The 13,882-nt window shown below is 34.3% G+C and overlaps 1 protein-coding gene across 1 annotated transcript in view; it reads left to right on the top strand.

Annotated features, from left to right (window-relative positions):
• Positions 1–13,882, top strand: part of TMEM232 (transmembrane protein 232) — a 160,228-nt gene that overhangs the window by 15,256 nt on the left and 131,090 nt on the right. The window contains exons 3-6 of the mRNA XM_023533626.1: positions 4,981–5,100; positions 9,437–9,548; positions 9,680–9,785; positions 12,172–12,329. Coding sequence (XP_023389394.1) covers positions 4,981–5,100; positions 9,437–9,548; positions 9,680–9,785; positions 12,172–12,329 — 496 coding nt within the window. The remainder of the gene's footprint in view (positions 1–4,980; positions 5,101–9,436; positions 9,549–9,679; positions 9,786–12,171; positions 12,330–13,882) is intronic.

Raw genomic sequence — 13,882 nt, 5'->3', positions numbered from 1 at the left:
TACATGGAACAGGCACATTCAATTTAACTCAAGCAGAAGAAAAATGTAAGGGAAGGATATAGGGCTGTCTTATGGAGCCCTATAGTCAAACCTCACTTATTCATTCAGTATTCATTATGTGTTTTCTAAAAGATGCCTAAAGATAAAATGGTTGACAGATATAGTCTGTATGTATACTAGACTATAAACTCTAAAAAGGTAGGGATCTGGCTATACATCAATAAATTATCCAACAAACATTGATCAGGTGCTACAATGATGAATAAGTAAATATTCATAATGACATGTACAGAAATTTACTTTATAAATTTGGGGTGTTTTGTCGTCTTGATTGACATTTCCACAAAAGCTACCTCTTGGCTCTATATGGCCTTTCAACTCTAACATTAACTAATTAAAGTATCAGCTAATTATTAAAAAATCCCATGAGGATCGAACTGGGCTAACTTGAGTCAGATATCATTGTGACCCAATCAATTACAGCTGTGAGGAGGTGTGGTGCCATGTGATACTAATATAGAATTTAGACATACTAGCTGAGATTATGAGTAATGAACAAGTCTCAGAGAAGGAGTTAATACTCCAAATTGTACAGATATTTGAATTCCATTATTGTACTTTTCTGAATCTCCTATCATATTTTCTTCTTCCCCTCTTACTTTGTAACTGTGAGATTTGTCCAAAGATATTAGTTTTTCTCAGTACTCTTCCCCTAGAAATTTCATGGCTTTGAGTATCACTGATATATAAATGAATCTTCAGTCTTTATTTCTAGATTTTATTCACTTTGTAATGCCTACCTCACAAGTTCATTTAGATTACAGGCCGCTCCATTTGGATGTCTCACAGGTAAGTCATAGTCTATATGTCCAGAATGACATAGATCATCAACTCAAATTCCTTCGTCTAACTGACTTCGTTCCAACTCTCTACAGCTAACTCTGTAGGCTCAAAATCTTGAGATTATCTGTATGTTCACCTCACAATTTCTTTTCTCATGTCACATAGTCATCAAGCTCTTTTGATTTAGCTTCTATCTAATCTTTCACATTCATTCACTCTTCATTATTATTGCTTCAGTTGAGACCTTTCTTACTTCTTAACTAAATTGTTGAAATAATTGCCTATTTACCAACAGTCACTCCTCACTCCAAACCATTCAACATACAACTTTCAGTTTAGTCATCCTAAAGCAAAGTTGTAATCTCATCACTCTGCAGCTCAATAATTCCCTCTCATTTATCAAATAAAACTCAAAAGTCTATGTAGAATATAGAATTGGTACCCACTGCAACTAAAAAAAATATAAAATAGCAATGCTACTTAAACAAAATAGAAGTCAATTTCTTTGACTATAGTCAGTCCAGAACTGGTATGGTGATATGGGACCTAGGCTCCTTTTAATTAGCTCTCTGATGCACATGGTTTCCTCTTAAGGCCATTTCATAATCTAACATAGCTGCTGAAGCTCCAGCTATCACAGTCATGCTTCATGTAGCAAAATAGAGAAAGCAGAAAAAGGGCTTGTGTGTTTTTTCTAAATTAATTAATTTATTAATTAATTTATTAATTTGTTATTTTTTTAATTTTTTAGGCGAGGCAACCCTTGGTTGATCTCACAGATTGCAAGGACCTTGTCAATTTACAATCCTTTATTATTTATTTATTTATTATGCCTGCAGCACCTAATCTTCCTAGGTGGTCTTCCCATCTAAGTACTAACCAGGCCTGACCCTGCTTAGTTTTGAGATCAGACAGGATCAGACTTGTTCAGGGTAGCATGGCCATAGACTTGTGGGGTTTTTTTTTTAGGAGACTTCCTTGAACTAGTATCTGAATTTTACTTAGAATCATTTAGTAAGAAATGGAGAATGGACATTGATGTAGGCAGCTCAGATGTCTCTCCTCAACAATAAAAGAGGCCTCTAATTTCAGTGTAAGATTAAAGTGTATTTATCTGACATGTGAATCCAGTGCATAGTTTTCAGGATAGCTCTGTATTTGGGTTCAGTGAGAAACTCAGGACCCTCATGATCTCATAGAGAATTATACTCATTTGCCTAATCAAAGCTGATTCAGCACTATATTTGTGTTTCAGTCCACTGGAAGTAGAAAAAAAATCTTATTCTAGAGAAAATGGCCTGTCTTTAAATTAGAGGTGACCTGAAATTCTCATGTATTATACCTGCTCACATCCCATGGGCTTGGCCCTGTGGCTATACCCACCTGCCAGAAAGACTGGGAAATATAAACTGTAGCTGGTAGATCGTACGCCCAGGAAGAAGCAGAGAAAGGATTTTGAAAGGATAACTGCTAGTCTGTCACATTTCAGTTCCTGTCCATACTTCAAGGTATAGCTCAAGTGCCATTTCTGCAAAGAAGCTTTTTCTGAATCTTCAACCAAAACCAACAATTCTTATGACTAACAGTTATCTTCTGCTGAATATATGCCAGGAATGAGACTGTGTTCTAGGTTTAATGTTTTATAAACTTCTACAAGATTTTGTCCACATTTCCACAGATGAGAAATTATAGTTCATACTTATTAAAAAAAGATTATAGGATTAGGAAGTTTTGGAATCACGATGTCTACTTCTGAACTCACACAGCTTTTATTTATTTATTTATTCATTCATTCATTCATTCATTCATTCATTCATTTATTCATTCATTCAGTATGTCTCCTTTATGTTACATCATTTGTGATGTGTCTCACTTACCCCTAGATTGTGAACTTCCTGAGGCCGGGCCTGGTTGCTCTTTTAGCCCTCATTGTATCTAGCAAAATACCTTGATTGTTGGAGGCTTCCATTAAATATTTACAAAACAAATGAATTGTCAGTTAAAAAAAGTTTTGAATTCATAGATAATGTATATAAAGGGTCAGTTTGGACTGGGTATCCATGCAGTTGGAAGACTTTAGTATATTTTCTTTATATGAAAATTAGAATGATTATCTTTAGTCACTACCCGTTCAACAGGACTGACTTATTGTTTATAGTAGATTACATTTACCTTTGTGAAATTCTTTGATATTTTGAAAAAAATTGGAATGTGTGAAGCTAAAATATGTTTTTTTCAAATGCCTATATTTACTTTTTAAAGTTTTCTTTTGCTTCTTATCATGTGTTGTATTTATCATTAAATAAGCATTAATTTGCATAAAATCTCTATTTGCGACGGACAAGAAATGATTAAAATAGTTGTATTTCTTTCCCATTAAACATTTATTGACATGAGCTGTGGGAGACCAATTAAGTACATGATATCCATAAAAAAAGCTGAAAAACATTAGCTTTCCATGTTTCCTATGATTCATACAGGCCACAAGTCATATTGAAAAGTAATTGACAAAACTAAAATTATTTATAAAATATTTTCCAAGTATAGAAATTGAATTAGATATTATTTTCATACTGAGGCTTTACTCGGCTTTAGAAATAAAATCATTTTCCTCAGAGCCTATGAAAAATCTGAGGTAAAATGTCTCATTTTAGAAAACGTATTTTTAATTTGTATTTGAAACCTTGAGTTAATGTGTGTGTGTGTGTGTGTGTGTGTGTGTGTGTGTGTGTATGCATGTATGTGTTTGTTGTGTTTGGGAGGTGTCTATGGTTGGTAGTGGGGCAATCTGATTAAATTGCATTGACTATTAAAAAGAAGAATACATATAGTACTTATTCTTATACTGTAATACATTCTGAGGGATCTTATAAAAAGAGCTAAATGGAAAAACAGCTTATTTCAAATATTGACTTTGTTCACTTTTAAAGCCATGACTTTGAATTTGATACTTAACTTCTCTGAGCCTCCTTTTTTTCCCTTTAAAACAGAGAAAGTACAGTTGAGAATCAGTGAGTCATCAGGTGTTCACTAAGGAAATTGTATATTCAGCAATAAGGAAAAACTTCCGAATCTCAAGTTATAGAAAGGAATGTAAGACAGATACATTAATATTAAATTATGAAACGGATTTTTGTGGGCTTTAGAATTAGACCTGAGATGAATTCTTGGCCCTTTGTAATTATGTGACCTTAAGCGGTTTCTTCATCTCCACAAGTACCCCTGCCTCCACCAAGTCACTGTCATCTAATTCCTGTCATTCTGCCTCCTAATTAATGTCCCTGCTTCTGCTATGTGAACAACAACCTTAGCTATCTTTTGAGAGTGTAAATGAAATCTTGTAGTGCTCTAATTTAAACTCTTCAGTTTCTTCCCATTACATCTAGAGTAAAATCCAGACCCTAGCTTCTGGTCTAAATACCCTGCAAAATCTAGTCCAGGGCTATCTCCCCACTCTTATCAGTTTCTCCTTTGTCTTCATCTCTTGTCTTCTTGGTCTCTCTCTCATCTTAGCTCAGATGTCTCTCCTCAAACTCTTCCCTGATTGCTTAATATAAAGCAGCTTTCTTTCTCTTCCACTCCACTCTGCCTCTGTATTCACAGCACTTACTCTCAGAAATCATCTTGTTCATGTATTTGTTTTCTTGTCTAATGTTTATCTATTCTCCTCCCAATAGACTATATGATCCATGAAGCAGGTGACTGCACATCTGTTTTTGATTCTCTTCTGTTTCGTGTCCTCTTACCTGGAAGAATGACTCACAGAGGTGCTCAATTAATATAGAATGAAGGACTAAATTAACAAATGACTGATAGACTCTATCTTCAAGTGAATTTTTCTCCCTTACCTATCAACACTTCTTTTAAAATACACTTTATTATTTCGAACAGCTTTATATATAAAACTGGTTAGAACAGTTTTAGATATATTTATTGTTTAGAGTAGCTTCAGACATATCAAAAGATAGTATGAAGCGTTCCCATATACCTAGCACCCAGTTTCTTCTATTATTAACATCTCATTTGTCTGGTATATTACTCACAATATTGAACTATATCAATATATCATTGCTAACCAAAACCCATATTTTATTCAAATTTTCCTAGTTTTTACCTGATGTCTTTTTTCCATTCTAGGACTCTATACAGGACACCATATTACATTTCAGTGCCATGTCTCCTTCGGCTCTTCTTGACTGTGATAGTTCCTCAGAATTTCCTTGTTTATGATGACCTGGACAGTTTTGAGCAGTCTTGGTCAGGCATTTTGTAGAATGTTCCTCTACTAGATATTTTTTTTTTCATGTTTTTCTCATGATTAGATTGGGGTTATGGTTTTTTTGGTGAGAAAGCCACAGAATTTAAGTGCATTTTCATCACATCACATCAAGGGTACAAACTGTCAACACATTTGATCACTGTGGATATTGAATCTGATCTCCTGGCTGAAGTAGTATTTGTCAGATTTCGTCACTATAAAGTTAATCTTTTTCTCCCTCTCTTCCATACTGTTGGATGAAAGTCACTATGAGAATACATTGAAAGTAAAACCAAGAGTCCCACATCTCGACATTTTCAGCAATAAATTGCAAATGGATTAAAAATATAAATGTAAAATTTTATTGTAAGAAAATTTACATGTCTATTTGTATATTATTTGAGTGAGGGAGATCATCTAAGCAAGAAACCCCAGAAATAATGTGCCAGGCACATGCCAGACATTCTTCTAAGTACAATACATGTTATTACATTTAACTTTCAAAAGAACCTATGAAAAATGTCTATTTTCTATTTTATGGACAAAGAAATTAAGGCACAGATAGGTTAAATAAACTATTTAAGGTTACAGATTTGATAAGAGACGGAATAAGACTCAAACCATAGACAGTCCAGCTACTAGGCCTGTGCACTTAACCACTGTGCAATATTGCCTCAAGTTGATAGGAAAAAAGACAAAAAGATTAATACGAAAACAATGAACAAGATATATAAAAATGCTTGCTACAGAATAGAAAATGTAAGAATGAATATAAAGCCATTCATATAGAAAATGTGTTCAGGAATGCAAGTAATTAGAGAAATACAAAGTTTAAACCACAAGGAAGTACCATTTTCATAAATCAAATTGACAATAACTAGAGCAGTTGATATTATCCTGTTCTGGTGAGAATGTGGAAAAATGGGCATTTTCATGCTTTCCTGGTATGAATATGAATGATTAGAATTTTTTTGATAAAGTATTTTTTAAAATCTATTATAATTAAAAATGCACATACTCTTAGATCTTGCCATTAATATTTAAAACTTTTTTGTTATGAAATGTTAACACGCATATAGAAGAGTATGCAAAAATAAATATAAAGGTTAAAAGTTATTATAAAGCTAACACTTGTCTACTTACCAGGTGAAGAAGTAAATGATTTTCAGAAACCTCTTTTGTAAATCTTTCTAATAAAATACACTTTTCTCCTGCTTTCTCCAATCTCCTAACTTTCCTTTGGTTTTCTTTTCAGTTTCATGCTTTATATAAATGAAATAAATATTGTAGTGTATATATTATTCTGTCTCTGAATTAATACTATGTTTGTGAGATCATCCGTATTGTGCATATTGCTGCAGTTTGTTTGTTTTCATTTCTTTAATATTAATACCCACTCTTGGGTCTTCTCAGACTCAACCACACAGACTCGCATGATTATGATACTTCACATTAACCACTGACATTGTCACTGAGCAGGTATACAGCACCGGAAACTCAGAATGCCAGCGGAGTGGTGGTTGTTTACCTTCCGAGAGTGGTCTCATAGCAGCCCACACAACAGAAAAGAACAGGAGCTAATCTTCTTGAGCACCTTTGAATGACTGCTCCTGTGAGGACACAAAACTCAGAGACCTGGGTACAAAGGATGTGGGTTTAGAATTCCCCATCCCAAAGTGGAACCAATAACTTTTTAAAAAACAGATTCATGGATTCCTGCAAATGATGTGAACTCTGGGAAGCCAAAAGGCTCTCCTTATTTGGTATTTATAGTTTATTCACAGTCCTCCTAGTCCAGATGTAGTATACTAATCAGGTCATTTTTACCATAAGCAATGGTTTCAACAACGGAGCTGACATCCACTTTCATTAGATTTTCATGGAGATGAAATGAGAAAATTAACCCAAGGTCAAATTTGTCTATACAAAAGGAGAGAATGTTTTTGTTCACCCTTTATTCACAGACATACCACACTTTTTGGTTCATGAGATAGAGAATCAGTTTGATTCCAGATTTTAGCTCTTATGAAAGCATTCTGTTATCTGTCCCCTGCTGTACAGGTATACATATTTCTGTTTGCTATCTATCAAAGTGGTGGGATTGCTAAATTAGTGGGTATGTCTCTTTTCAATCTTGGTAGGTAACACTCAACTGATTACTAACGTGGTTGTACCAATTTACACTGCCACAAGCAGCTTGTGAGAGTTTCTATTACCTACAATTCCTGGTTTTTCCATTTTTTAAATGTTAGTTATTCTGGTGGATGTGAACCGTTTGAAGTGTTAGTAGCATCTCATTGTGGTTTTGATTTGTATTTCCCCATTTATTGTGTTCATCATTGTTTCACATATTTATTGGCCACTTGGAGTGTGTGTGTGTGTGTGTGTGTGTGTGTGTGTGTGTGTGTGTGTGTGTGTATGAATTGCCTGTTTAAACCTCCTTTCCGTGTTTCTGTTGCTTGGGAATTTTTTACATATTCTGGATATAAGCCCTGTGTCAGTTATATGTGTTGAAAAAATGTTCTACCACTTGAAGTTTTGTTTTTTCATTCTCTTATGATGTTTTGTAAAAATATATTTAGAAAAAGAGTTGGTAATCAAAATACTTAACTATTGATATAGTGTGGCAATTGATAAATCAGAATAGTGCACACTTGTTGAATACCAGGCCTTCTTTTTAGATAGCTTGGCCAGAAGTATACAGGAAGTAACAGGAAATGTCAATCAATAAAAGAATTGTAGCGTTTGTTATTTACATCCATATTGCCACATATTAAGTTCAGTTAACTTGAGAAATGTCTGATAAATTTAATAAGGAAAGCATGCTAAAGTGTTGCATACATGATTCCGTTTCTTAAGAAGAGTGCATATAGGTCGGTTTATGTTCGCGACCATTGTAATTACTTTTGCATACAGCTATCTCCCCAATAGGACTATGAATTACCCAGGGATAAAATCTGATTTTTACTCATGTTTTTCTCTCTATACCTCACAGAGCAACTAATTCAGTAAATCCCGAATATAGTAAGATGTTAAAAATGTGTTTTATTCTTTCAGATCACTCCTATTAACATGACTCCAACAATTATTTGACTACACATATAAACAACTCATTGATTCTACTACCTACTCACTATTCCTCTGATGTCACTTTTGATCCCATGCCCATTCTGTGGTACATTATTATAATCACTCTACTCATTCTTTTGTATACACTCTCAAGTTATTTGTCTCAATTATCTTTGAAATACTGTGTACTCTCTCTACACTTTTCCCATGAGATCCTTTCTATTCATAAGACTTAAATACCTTATGTATGTTATTGACTCAAACATTTATGTATCTAACCTGAACCCTTTTCCTGAAATTAAACTCATATATTCAACTGCATACTCTACATCTCCTCTTGGATGGGCATGGGCATCTCAGACATCACATGTCCAATAATGAACTTATTCTCTACCCTTACCCCAAATCTGCTCCTGTAGCAATCTTCCCCATCTCAGTAAATAACAATTCCATCCTTCCAGTTACTCAAGTTAATCATAACTCCTTTTTTGTTTCACACTTAATTTCTAATTCAGTGGGCAATCTGGTTGGAGCTAATGTCAAAATATATACATTATTCAAACTCTTCTTTCTACTCACATTGCTATAATCCCAATCCAAGCCACCATTACCTCTCATCTAAGTATATATTTGCTCCTTTCCTTGTTTCATCTTACCTCCCCACATTCCAACTCTCAACACAGTATCAGAATGATTCTTAAATTAAATTAAATCATGCCACTCCTCTTATCAAAATCCTGTAATAGCTCCCCATCTCATTCAGAGTTAATCTAGCTACTTGTCACCTCTCTGACCTTACCACATACATCTTTCTTCCCCTGTTCACTTTACTCCAGCCACAGTTGAACTGATTCCACTTACATGGAAGGAAAAAGGTTTAGTTTAAATTGAACCAACACTGATATATGTGAAGAGATAAATCAGTCTTTAACATAATTGAAGCTGTACTGGATCTTACCTGTGAAGAAGGCATACACCTATAAGACTTCTGGCAATCACCTCAGAAACTTTTTTTCAGAGGTCACAAAGCTATTTGACATCATGAGAATTATGTTTCTCAATCCAAGTATGATAAGTACGATAAGATCAATCTAGGAGGCCTATACATATTTTTTTTATTATTATTTTACTGATTTGTTTTCTATGTGAAACATTTTTATAAGGTAAGGTACCTTTTTAAAAATAGGTGTATTTAGCCACTGGAAGTTGATTAATTAAAATTTGGAAATGATAGCCATAATTATTGACATTTGTTTGTTTATTCAGGCTACCATTTTCAATCACAGAAGAATTCATCTTGAGATTCAACCAAACAGAAGATCCAAAAGAGAAGGAAGAATTGTTGGACCTAGCTAGAAAAAACATTCTCCGATGTAAGGTAATGGTACACTATTTGATTTACTTAGTATATGAACTTTCTCTTCTAGTTGGTGGACTTTGAAAATAAACAAACAAACAAACAATAATCAGTACATTTTTGTTTGCCTCTTTCATATTTCCCCATAACAGAGAAAATTGGGTCTCAAGACCTTAGGCACTGGGAAGCATGTGCATCTTCCTACTGCATGGACTGAAGTAACATATCTGGCTCAATGCAAAGGAGACATACAAGACGGTATGTGTTCTAACTAAACTCTTCTTAGTTATCTGAAGGGTTTTCTAGATTAGCAGTAAAGATACAATTTTAGAATTTTAGCATTTAGAAATTATGCAGGATCTAAGAAAAACTTGCCATTCTATATCAAAATGTTCATGATGAAAATTCCTTTTGTAATTTTGAACTTATGAATTTGACTCCTCAACATTTTAATTACAAAATTGTTTTAAAATCTTGCTCAGCATTGTCTTTATTGCTTTTTTTTCCTAAAAGTAACTTTAATTAAAAAGTAATATAAAGTGGCATTTAGTGATTTTCAATTACAATAGGCACTATACTTTAGAAAACTTATTTCTGCATTTTATAATTCTTATTCATAAAACATGAACCAAACGGCCATTTGTTTTTCACTTATTTAAACAGCCATTTTACTCATTACCCTTTCATTTATCATTTCTAACTGATATGTCTCTTTTCAAAGTACCCTCCAACCAATTTTAAAAAGAAATTAAAAGCCATTATTTCTAAAGAGGTAAAACTCCTTCCCTCATTATCCTAAATTTTATGTGTGTGCCTTTTAAAACGAGTCTTAGAATGTTAAGCATATGAGGTCAGAGAGTATTTCCTCATGTACATTGGGTTTTGCGGTGCTATCTGGGAGCTCTAAAGCAACAGGAAGAGTAAGAACCATTATGTATTTAACTTGCCTGTATGGCACTTTGTCACAGTACCATCCACAGCCTGACCTCTATTAAATGTTTAAATGATATGGAAATAAACACTTTTAGCTTACCAGCAACCAGCTGCTACTTTCTCTTCTTTGTCAATTAAACCTCAGTTTTTTCAGATATCCTGCAGTCGTGTGATTCATAAAAAGACTGGCCCTTCCCAGCCTCATGGGTAAATTATGGTTCATCTAAACTAATCATAGTGATCCACCCCTTTTCTTGTCCATGAGTAGATCAGGGGTTGTCACATGACCTAGTCCCGACTAAGAGATATAAAGACGAGCCTGTTCTGTGTACTTTTTATTAAGTTGCTTTCGACAAAGACATGTCTGGAAATAAAGCACCCTTCACTCCCTACGCCCCTCTTGATTCCTCTCTAAATGGTGAGGTAAGAACAAAATGCCTGGAGCATGAGCAGTCATTGCAGTCATCATATACATCAGGGGAAGTAGAAGATGAAAAAAATATGCATATAGAGGGTAGTTATATTAGCCAGCCATGAAGCCTTTCCATCTTTGATGTTGTGAAGTAATGAACATACTTATTTTGAAGACACCTTGTTGAATTTTCCATTACACACCGCCAAAAGCTTTTTAACTCATTAAGACACTGAGCTCCAAATAAAAACCCTAAGTATGATTCTTTTTCACCAGCTCCACAACTGAAATTCCCTCTTACTCTGTGTTCTGCCTATAATCTTGTCTGTTTCTCATTCTATAGTCCACCCTCCACTCAGCAGTAACCATTCTAGAATTTAAATAATTTCTAGTGCCTTCTGATTACACTTAAAATGATCCCCAACTCCATACAATAAGCTACAAGGCTCTGAATGATCTGGCCCCTGGCTACTTCCCTTACTTATTCACTCTGCTCCAGTCTTACTCTGGTTGCTTGTCTCTTAAACATGCCAGGGCTTTTCCTTTCTCAAGTCTCTGAATTTGCTGTTCTTCTTCAGATATTTACGTGACAGCCCATCAAAATCTTTGTAATGACTTGAGGTGCAATTTGCTCTAGGTCCTTAGCTCTATATTCTTCCTCATTCAGTTCCACTGAGTCTTGCTTCCACTCCTTTGATTTTCTAATCTTCCACTCTTTTATAGCACTTGTCTTTAGCATCGTCTTTTGCCATCCAATTCTGTCCTATTTCCTACACCATTATGTATATGGCCTGGTGAGCTTTTTGTGCTGTCTGGAGCAGGTAGAGTTCCTTGGGCATCTCTCAATCTCTCTCTCTCTCTCTTTCTCTCTCTCTCTCTCTCTCTCCCTGCACTCCCCCCTACCCCCCCTCCCCACAATCTGGGTGACTTCAGAGTAGTTGGAGTTCCTCCATGACAGTTTAAGGTTCCAAAGCTAGTATCTTGATGAAAAGATCCAGGTGGCAGCTGTTGACTTTTCTGATCTATCCTTGGAAGTCATGCAGTGTCATATCTGCCACATCCTATTGGTTGAAGTAGTTGCAAGATCTGATCAAGTTCAAGGGGAAAGGAGCATAGACTTCACCTCTTGATTGTGGTGGCGGGCGGGCGGGGGGAGTGTCAAAGGATTTCTAAATATTTAAAAGCTATAATCTGGTTTTGGTGACTGAGTAAACACGTAATTGCAAGACTTAATTGTTGCATGTGGAAAAACAGCGCATCATTTATAAATCATGGAGGTTCTACTTTCTGATATTGCAGAGGCTTTAAATATACTTTATGCTTCCATGGACCATGCTTCCTTTGATTATGATCATCTACCTGCCTTATTTTTTGTTGCGGAATCAATTTTATATCGACTCTGTTGTGATGCATTCCTAAAGACATACTTATATTCAGTTGAAATAAAGCTGTCAAAGGTATGTTTTAAAATATTTTAATGTGTTTTAATTGCTGCATATAGTATGTGTAGTCAAATGACATCTGTTTTAGGATTTAAACAGTCCACTTGGTTTTATTATAGAATATTCTCCTGTTTGGAAGTTTTTTAATCTTCTCTACATGTGGATAATACATTATTGCATGATACCCAAATGGAAATAGTTTGAGAAAATTTACCACCAACTATGTAAGAAAATACTGTTTAACAGAAAATCAAGTTTATCCTTGTATTAGGGTATATTTAGCTTTTCTCTTCTCTATTTTAAGGATTTTACAATACCATTTTTTATTTAAGAATGCTGACAGATAACGCTGAATGCTTGCCCAATTTGAGAAGAGAATTGTTCTCTCAGTATTTGAAGTCATTTTAGAGCCATAAAATGGGAAATTATCTTCATGTAGCTCATGTTCTATCAGGTTCTGACCAGGATGTCATGTGGTGCTATTCCCTGTGATAATTATGGCTCCTTGCAAAAAATTTATTATTAGTCAAAAGAATTTAGCTTAACTAGTGGTTTTATGGATTAATTGCAAAGAAAGAAAGAAAAAAGCCCAGAAGAGAAGAGATGGAAAGAGAAGGAAAGAAGGAGGATAAAGAATAAAGGAAGGAAGGATGAGAGAGCAGAGAGAGAGAACTTGATAAGCAGAGATTTAGTCTAGAAGGCAAAGCTTGAGTTGTCAAGCTACAGAAAGAATATGTACACAAATGCGACATGAGGCAAGATGCACAGAAAGCCCCATATTTCCTTAGAGATATAGAAAGGTAGAATTTTTTTTTCAGTGAAAATCTAGCCTTTCAGAATATTATAAATGAAAGCTTTAAAATTATTTTTTCAAACACAATTATAACTAGGGATACCCTCTGGGTCGGGTGAAACTCATAACCAAATTGGAATATAACAAACAGTGATTATTCAAACTGATATGCTTTTCATGTATTTTTATATTTTCCCACATTAAATTTTTAAACAGTAATATTTATTTCAATATCTAGCTATAATCCCTTGCAAAATCCTAAATTTTCTTCTAATTTTTCATTTCAATCTCTTAGAGAAGCACAGTACTATATCAAAGTAGTATATATGAGCAGATATCGCACACATGCCTTATAAACATTTTATCTTTATTTATTTTTTAAGTCTATAAATGGTGCACATTTATAATTTATGGATACACTTACAAATATCAGTGCGGCATTCTCAGAATTTATTTTACCGATAGAGTTTGTGATATAAATATATGGAAAATCACTGCTATAATAGAAATTTCATGACTTTTGGTACAATACATTCAGTCCTGGGTTCAAAGTCTAGTAGAATTCAAAGCAACTACTAGACTTATTTGCTTAATAGTTGTGGGTGAATCACTGATATTTAGTAGAATCATTTTTAGAATTTTGTTATTTTTTTTTTTACATGTAGCTCAAATAATCCCCTGCATTGTTGTCACATGGATTTGGATACACATATATCTTGATACTTATATAGTGGAAGTTATTATTATTTGGTTCTTCTCCATAAACTTATGATTT

Source organism: Pteropus vampyrus, unplaced genomic scaffold (assembly GCF_000151845.1).
Source record: "Pteropus vampyrus isolate Shadow unplaced genomic scaffold, Pvam_2.0 Scaffold106, whole genome shotgun sequence".
Classification (NCBI taxonomy): domain Eukaryota; kingdom Metazoa; phylum Chordata; class Mammalia; order Chiroptera; family Pteropodidae; genus Pteropus; species Pteropus vampyrus.
This window is presented reverse-complemented; position numbering and strand designations above follow the sequence as displayed.